The sequence below is a fragment of the Culex pipiens genome, chromosome 2 (genome assembly GCF_016801865.2).
Source record: "Culex pipiens pallens isolate TS chromosome 2, TS_CPP_V2, whole genome shotgun sequence".
NCBI lineage: Eukaryota > Metazoa > Arthropoda > Insecta > Diptera > Culicidae > Culex > Culex pipiens.
In genome coordinates this window covers 142907544-142915923 of record NC_068938.1, presented here as the reverse complement: position 1 = coordinate 142915923, position 8380 = coordinate 142907544, and the positions used below count along the sequence as shown (strand labels likewise).

The window sequence follows — 8380 nt, the reverse complement described above, 5'->3', positions numbered from 1 at the left end:
TAAAAAACTTGTTTAATTAGCTGCTAAATATTTCGAATACGTTAATTTGTGCTTTTATTAAAAATCTTTCAACAAGTTTTGTGTTTTGGGACCACGGATCGGAATAGACTTAAAACTTCAGTAAAAAACTAATTCATCGAGACTTGCAAATTATTGACAGTAGCATTACTTTATTAACTTAAATAATAACCGCTCTACAGGCTCGTTGATGTCTACTAAATATCCCGTTGAGAGGTTTACAGTAATTTTGACTGGGTTGGCTTGATTATTGATTATTATTTATTTTCTTATCCCCCCCCCCTAAACTCTGTCATAGCATAGGGACAAAACTTTAAATACAATTTGTACCAGCCTAATTTATTCAAAAATAATTTTGCCTTCATCAAAAACTATTTTGATTCATTGCCATCCTAACTGAGGTGAGGCCTAATTTTAAAAATGAACTTTTCACATAAAGCTCGTAGACCCACCTTCACATATGTTGATTCAGAATCGAAAACGGAACAAATGTCTGTCTGGCAAATGGCTGAACCGATTTAGGCCAGACCGGTCGCATTTGATTTGGATTTGGTCCATAAATCGACTTTAAAAAATATAGTTTCGATAAGGAGTTCAAAAGTTATGTTGACAAATGTGTTTTCGCATTTAAATCTATGTATTTTTCGAAGCCGGGTCTCACTTCCATGTTTGAAAACTAAGTCCAGATCCATCGTCCGACTTATCGTTGGAAAGGTAATCCAAAATTCAAAAATAAACCAAACGAGTTTAAATGATCCACGCTCTGGCTACTCTGTCCATACTTGTTGAGACTAGATCTTAATTGAACTTAGTTGGTTCCTTGTTTAATGCGCATTTTGTTTCCAAAAAGTTTATAATCTATCCGAAAATTATTTCCGAATCTTTTGTGACACCAACCACGTAGGTAAATTATGTATTTTTTTTGTTTACAAAAGATTAATCTAAAAAACGAAGTTGACTTTATAGCTGTCGGCCACCATTGCTAGTACCAACCACTAGTGTCTTCCTTTTTATCTACAAGGACTTCGCCGCCCTGGGCTCCTAAGTGTATGAAAGTATGGCACGGAGCGACGGCGCCGAATACCCATATTTACACAAAGCATTTTAGAGCGCCCACCGCGAGATTCGAACCAGCGACCTCTGGATTGTGAGTCCAGTGCGCGGTCCGATTGATCCACACGGGCGGGAGATTAAACTAAACCATTGTCTTTTTTCAATGATTAAGTAGTGATAGGTTCTGAGTCAATTTAGATGAAAATATTTTTAAATTCATTTTCTTCAAAAGTAAAAACTCTCACCATGTAGGCCACGTAGCTGACCCTATTAAAATGCGCTAATGATGATAATAGCCTCAAGGAACAAAATCGAGAGTGACGTGCCTACAATTTTTAATTCAAACAGGTGCACACCACACAGGAGAAAAAAAAGGATCGTAACTCGACCAGAAAAGGAGTGGCACTTAACCCTTAACCTGGTGTGGCGCTGTGGTGAAGAATGCAACACGCGATTCTTGGCTGGTGATCCCGGCCAAGTGATAGTGGTGTGTAGTGATAGTGGTTTCAGTGGTTCAGATGAGCTCTTCCGTGGTTTGTGGCGCTGCGCGGAAACTATCAATCAACGTGAGAGGAACGTAAATTTTCGTATATAAATTAGTGTGCAACTAATGCTCGTGGCTGAGTTTTAACTAGCAAGTGAAGGGAGAGAAGACACAGGACGAAAATATATTTGCCGAGCGAAAGGTTTCCCCACAAAAGTGTTCCATAGCTTAGTACGGACGTAGTACACACGAGCTACTTGCAGACGATAACTAACCGAGAATAAAAGGTGAGATAGTTTATTGGAGTTGTCAGACTGGGAGTGGGGCCTGAATTATCTCCATCACGATAAGTTATTTGTTGCATTCTAGATTAAGTTTAACTATAGCAAGAAGGCGACTTTGTTAGATTGTGTCTAAAGCGTGATGCTAATTACTAGATCTAAATAAATTGTAAACTGCGGTTTTGTAAAAATCTTCAGTATAAAATATTCTTTAAACTATTTTGTGCTATTCTGGAAAAAAAATGCCAATCACCGACTTACACCTGATGGCTTGCAAATGACTGACCATAATGCACAATCACGTCAGAAGCTTGGTGAGCTTGGGTGTGGCCGGCTTGAACTGCCCATTAGCGAAATGGGCGCATTTTTCCATTTGTTAGATTAGGTCTGGAACGTTGCAAAGTGAGGGTAATTTTAACAATTCGCCGCAGTTCCTTGGAACTGAGGCTAAGGAAAATAATTACAGTGCTTTTGGATGGACAGCTCATTTTTTAAAATCGATTTTTTTTTATAATTTCACGGATTTTTCTTTCTTAAGCAACTGCTATGTTCTGGGCCCCAGAAACTAGGTGACTGAATTTAATTCGGTCAAACGAACCGTGTGACGTGGTATACGGTGGAGGAGTGTACGAAAGAAATGAAAAGGTAAACATTTCAACCCAGATTTTCCTTAGCTGGACTCGATTCTTCGCATGTTACACCTTTAACCGCTTACCCCTCACCTGGACTAGCCCAGTCTCGCCTTCCACTGCTGTATTCAAATGAATAATACAATTGATATCGTACACCGAGCCGGCATGGCCGAGCTGGAGGTGGAAAAACCTCCTTGACTGTGTTCAAGGATTTCGCACCTGTTTTTTTTTTTTTGGTGCGGGGGTGGTAACATTGTTCTATAATTCCTTGAAACATGTACAACTACAAAACAATTTTGATTAAAAAAATGTTTTTATCCGTCGAATACGGCATTAACAGATGCAGATGATATCAGTTTACAGTTAAAGATGTGCTTTATTGTTCCGATTGTTCTTATAAAATTCACTAACGTTAATTTAGAAAAAATCTTAGTTGTTATTATACGAATATGATACAAAGAAGTCGTTGATTCCAATTGCTCAAAATTCACCTTTTTCACACGAGACAGCATTTTTCTACAAATGAAACCTTTTCAGCGATGTCATAAGCGGTGTAAAAGTTACCAGTGGCGTCAGCTTGTTCCAACGCCGTACAGCCCGAGTTGTCTTTTCGGGATAACAGCTCCTTTAGCGTGTCCAGACTACGGTGATGGGCAAACTTCAGGATTTCTCGTACTATTACAAGTGATTTGTATGTAACAGCCAGATGGAGTGCTGTTCGACCAGCACTGTCTTTGGCCACGATTCGACACTCTTCGTGTTTCAAAAGTTCTGATGCACACTCCAAACTGTCACGAATGGCCGCTATATGAAGAGGTGTCCATTGGTTGGCACTATCGGCGTAATTTATGTCAGCGCCATAAGCAAGTAACAGTTTAACGCATTCATCACAATTATTTCTAACAGCTGTGTGCAGCAAATTTTCATTGATTTTGGAACCTGCATCAAGCAGCATCTTAACAATACTCGTGTGACCTTTCTTTACCGCTAAATCCAACGGAGTTAAACCATTTTCATCGATGGTGTTTACTTTTGCTGTATTTCTTTTTAGCAGGAGAGCAGCGCATTGAATGCTTCCTGCTTCGGCAGCAGCATGTAACGGATAATCAACATCTTCACAGGTCCCTGACTGGTTGGATATGATAATTTCGGCTATTTGAAAACACTGCCTCCGCAAAGCTAGTCTAACGGTGCAAACTTTTGACTGCGTATCGTAAAAATGTAGATTATCTCCTGCTGATTTCATTGAGCTTACAATTTTGACATGGTTTCGTCTAATCGCCCATAGCAATATCTCTATAATGTTCTCCGGATCCATAAGCAACCTAGCCTCATGCTTAACCAATATTTGAGCAATCGCAGACTTGTTATTTGTAATGAGATTTCCCAGAAGCATCGGCCAATTTTGTGCTTTTCCTACTCTGAGTCGTGCATTATTAGCTAACAGAATTTTAACTACCTCAAAATGACCGTTGAATATGGCCAGATGGAGAGCACTCCACCGACTTTTGTTCAGTATGTTCACATCGAACCCTTGCTTTGCTATCAGCCTAACTATTTTGGCGTGACCAGCTTGAGCAGCTAGATGAAGTGGCGTGTGCAGGTTACGATCCCCAACCGTCAAAGATGCTCCACGTGCGATCAGTATACTGGCGACCTCAAAGTGTCCCTTTGAAGAAGCCACGTGCAACGCAGTCAGACGATTTTTGCCAACAGCATTCTTATCCACGTTCGCATTGAGAAGAAGTGCACAGATTGCATCATTTCCTTGAGCGGCCGACAAATGCAGTGCAGTTTCCTTCTGTTTGGTCCTGAAGTTTATAATCGACGGATCTTCCTCCAAAAGTCGTTTGACAAGCTCCGCAAAGCCTTCCTCGCAAGCCCACAACAGCGGATACGGTCTCATGGACCAAAGAAGGTCTTCCAGCATTTTCCAGCATTCCTCGTCCTCTCTAGCCATCATGAAGAAAAACTTTCGAACCGTCGCGTAATCCCGGAGGACTTTGTGGTACAGGTCGTACAAGTCGTCAATGCACTGTTTCTTGGGAGCATTACGCACACCATCCGGTTTGACAAAAAAGTCCTTCAGCTGATCCCTCTGCATGCGAGTGAGGCGGACAAACAGACACTTTGCTGCAAAATACTCACAGAACGATGCATGGTTGAAGTGGGGAATATCTTGTTCGTACTTGGAGATGATTGCTGAATCGAGCAAAGCGGCTTGCTCCTGAAATTCCAAAATGTCCTTTTTATCACGAAATATCAAGTGCATTTTCTGCTGTTTAACCAGCTTAACAAGCCCAAGGTAGCCATGCAGTTTAACGAATCCTTTGTACAAGTAATTTTGTTTGTGCAGTAGTCGTTCCGTGAGTGGGTTTTCTGCGTCAAGATTTTGTTTTTCTATGGACTGTCGACGAAATGAACTGTACGCGAAAAGCTCATATATATCCAAAAGCGTCAGCGAGTCCAACGACATTGAGTTGATCACTCGAAAATCTCTGCCTTTCAAAAACGTCTGAACGAGTGGTTTGAAGATTTCCGCCAGCATCACAACCATCAGCGGTATACCAATGATGTTTTCTGCAGCCTCCAAAGATTTTCTAGGAATTTTGTTGAACAGCTGATCAACTAATGAGGAAAGTTCCTGGTTACTCGAAGGAACATCACACGTACTTTTCAGGAGTGCCATTTGTTGGTGTCTATCAATCGGCTCCAATGTAAACGTGGCTGTGTCCAGTGCACTCTCAAGAACCACTTTTTGATGGATTCGTGTGTTCACGAGCAAGTACGAGTAATATTGTAGACATTTGAAAAGACTCATCACACTAGTGATAGTATCGTGAGGCAACTCATCGAACCCATCCAGCAGAATTATAGTTTTTTTGCGCTCGCCATATCTCAAAGATGCTGAAAAAAGCGCCTTTTCAAAATTTGATTTGATTTGAAAGATTCGAATCAGAGCTTCTGTGACCATTTCGATGTTCTCGAATCGATAAACTTTCCGCAACTCATTCACGCAATCCAAAAGTTTGATATGCAGTACCCAACTTGCCGTGTACGTTTGCTTGATTAACGGTGTGAGATGGTTCCAAAGAGTTGTTTTGCCCATACCCGGTTCCGCCGATAGAACAACTACATAATAACTTTGGAAGAAGGTAGGAATTTTCCTGATGAATTCGTGTTCACTATAACTTGGCAGCATCTTTGAATCATCATCGTCAGAGTCGCTGGAATTTTTGAACGTTGAATCGCCCGAATCACATCTACGAATTATACGTGGTATGTAATTTTTCACTGCCACTTCCGGAGGTGCTTCACCAATTTCGATGGATTCGTCCTGGATAATCTTCTCTAGCAAGGTGTCTTTCAAAAGTTCTTTTCGCGTCTGAATTATTTCTCCCAAAGACAATTCAACTCCTTGAAATAACACATTTTTCGCAAAAAGCATTTGTTGACTTTGTAGGTCCAACTTATCCAGCCTGGTATCACTGTCCTTCAAAGTAGTATATTCGTGATTTCCAAAAAACTGAGTTGCACGATTATCATCATTAGTTAGAAGAATCAGTTTGACTTTCGTATTATTTAGTACAACTTTTAGTAATTCATCAATGCATTCAATCTTAGTACCATCATCTTTAAGTAGCAGGAAGATCTCCTTACACGATTTGGCCAAAGTTTCACGCAGTTTTTTACAGAAACTGACAATTTTGATATCCTTGAACGATGCATATCGATAGTTTTGATTCTCAACAGTTTGAAATATTTTCAAGCTAGAAAGTAATCCTGCTTCGGTAGTAGTGTTCAATGCCAGGGGGTACCTGTTAGGAAGCTGCATGGTTTTAACAAATTTCACACGCAAACTCTGCATCACTCCGTTGAACTTCAGTGTCGGCCAATCGGAAGAGGACTGTTCGATGGTTTGTTGCAATGTGGAAAGTTCTTCGCAAAGATCTTCGTTTGAGAGAAATCGTGCGCTTAATCCTGTGCAACTCAACCGATCAAAAATCATTTTCTGTAACTTCGCATAAAGCAATTCCGTGTAACATTCACATGCGATGTCTTCCTTCGTTGGAGAAAAATGTTTCAAGTCGTTCTGGATCGTGGATTTTAGCTCCTCGTTGTCTGGTTGATTCACAGCGAATATTAATCTTTTGAGGTAACCAAATACCTCTGTATCCGAAATAAAGTAGGGAAGACTATTCTCTGAGTTCGTCTTGCCTGTAAGGGTTTTGACCACCTTTTCGTCGGATGTGCTGAAGCTTTGGAGTTGAGCCAATGTGCTGTCTTCAGCGAATAATTGTTGCCGTAACAGCATTTCATTATGGGTCAATTTTACCCTTTTGATGAATCTTGGAGTGAACCTTGCTACCTTTTTTTCGACCAGCAACACTTTTTGCACCAATGCACCTCTGTATTTTGTTATGATATCAACTTCATAGTCGGTGATTCCATCAATGAAAATGGTTTTGATCGTTTTGGCCAACTGAATGAAATCTTGATTCATAAATTGAACGATATTTTTGACCCGGTTTTCATCGGCATTCATATTCATAAACAGTTCCTTGTTGTTGGTTAATAAGGCAAATTCATCCTTCATTTCCGCTTTGGTAAACCATCTTTCAATCTTGTTATCTATGGCACAATTGGTATAGATTATAAATTTCTTATCACCAGCGAATTCACCATCGTTGTGCGTGACGTCACTCATTGATGCGAGGTATTTGTACACCGAAAAATCTCCTTTTGCCTTTTCTTTATCCTCAACCGGAAAAAAACTCGACTCGGTCAGCTTGGTTGCTTTTTGTTTGTGCTTCACCTGTACCAACAACCACTTTGATTCGGTACCGCATCTCCAGTTCAGAACTGCATCGTCGAACTTTCCAGCAGCTTCCATTTCGGTTGCCAGACGGAACTCCGCAAAAGTATTCTCAGCTTGGCCCGCTCTCTCGAAGATCAGCATCAGTACGTGCACTTGGTACGAATCGCCATGACGGGCTCCTCCCAACGTTCCGTCTTTTTTGTACACCTGATTCGCCATTCCTTCTCGAAAAAAGACCTGCAAATGATGAAACTTGTAAGTTCTGGAAGCCAATCATCTACGTTTATCAATGCAATTTTCAACTGACGTGGTAGATGAGTCATGCGATAAGAACTTGTTGCACAACATCACAATGTCAAAGGAATAATCTCAAAAATACTCACTTCTTACCCGCTCAATATTTTCGAACCTGATTCACAGCCAAAATATGGTTGAATAAACATAGAAAACGCGTAAAAACCCAAAATCTGGTGCTTCTCCGAACTCGAACTCTGATGTCTGATCTCGCTCACTTGCCGAGCAAAACTGCACAGCAGTTCTCACCCGCTCGCGCTGATGGTGGTGTAGTTAGAGTGCAAAATAAAAATAAACAAACCGATACATGTGTTGTGCTGCCGATTTGGTGTTAGTATCGGTATAAGCGCGACGCGCCGGCGTCGCTGTTCATTCGGCGTTGCGTTACTTGCGTAGCGAAGCTTGTTATCAACAGCTGATTGTGTTTGTTTCACGAATTGAACGAGATATGTCGCAGGTTTAGTTGTGTTATGTGACGTTGCAGAGCTCATTGCAGACAAGTGTGCGGTTTAGCATTTCATGTGATTGTTTTAATTGCTGCGAAATTTTTGTAATTTTGGGATAAATATGGATTATATTTACAGCTCAGATTTTTTAATTATTTTCAAAGCAACTAGCTTTGTTTATACTCTGTTTACATCGCTGTAATGTGAGTGACACACATTAAGTCATTATCATGGAGACGCATGATTGTTTGAGAATTTAAACCATCATGCATTTCCAATAATGTATGACATGTGGTATACCCAAGTAACCACAAGCACTAAATTGAAGTATTTATTCAGTACTAAATCAGCAC

At 40.5% G+C, this 8380-nt stretch overlaps 2 protein-coding genes across 4 annotated transcripts in view; one reads left to right on the top strand and one right to left on the bottom strand.

Annotated features, from left to right (window-relative positions):
* The first annotated feature begins 308 nt into the window (after positions 1-308).
* LOC120431155 (protein stum) overlaps positions 309-8380 on the top strand; it is a 100918-nt gene continuing 92846 nt past the window's right edge. The window contains exon 1 of the mRNA XM_052709110.1: positions 309-1842. The gene's annotated coding sequence lies outside the window, so the exon portion shown is untranslated. The remainder of the gene's footprint in view (positions 1843-8380) is intronic.
* LOC120428516 (receptor-interacting serine/threonine-protein kinase 4-like) lies at positions 2825-7824 on the bottom strand. 3 transcript variants are annotated; one of them, XM_039593536.2, is made up of 2 exons: positions 7671-7824; positions 2825-7524 (listed from the first exon to the last, which is right to left on the bottom strand). In XM_039593536.2, exon 2 carries the CDS (start codon positions 7504-7506, stop codon positions 2965-2967), a length of 4542 nt encoding a protein of 1513 aa, XP_039449470.1. In that variant the 5' UTR covers positions 7507-7524; positions 7671-7824; the 3' UTR covers positions 2825-2964. The 3 variants fall into 3 exon arrangements, with proteins under 3 accessions (XP_039449470.1, XP_052565071.1, XP_039449471.1); XM_052709111.1 differs by having other exon boundaries at positions 7678-7814; XM_039593537.2 differs by lacking the exon at positions 7671-7824 and having other exon boundaries at positions 3516-3593; positions 3928-4882.

Coding starts and splice junctions, on each gene's coding strand:
- LOC120428516 (XM_039593536.2), bottom strand. CDS start 7,506: ATGGCGAATCAGGTGTACAAAAAAGACGGAACGTTGGGAGGAGCCCGT.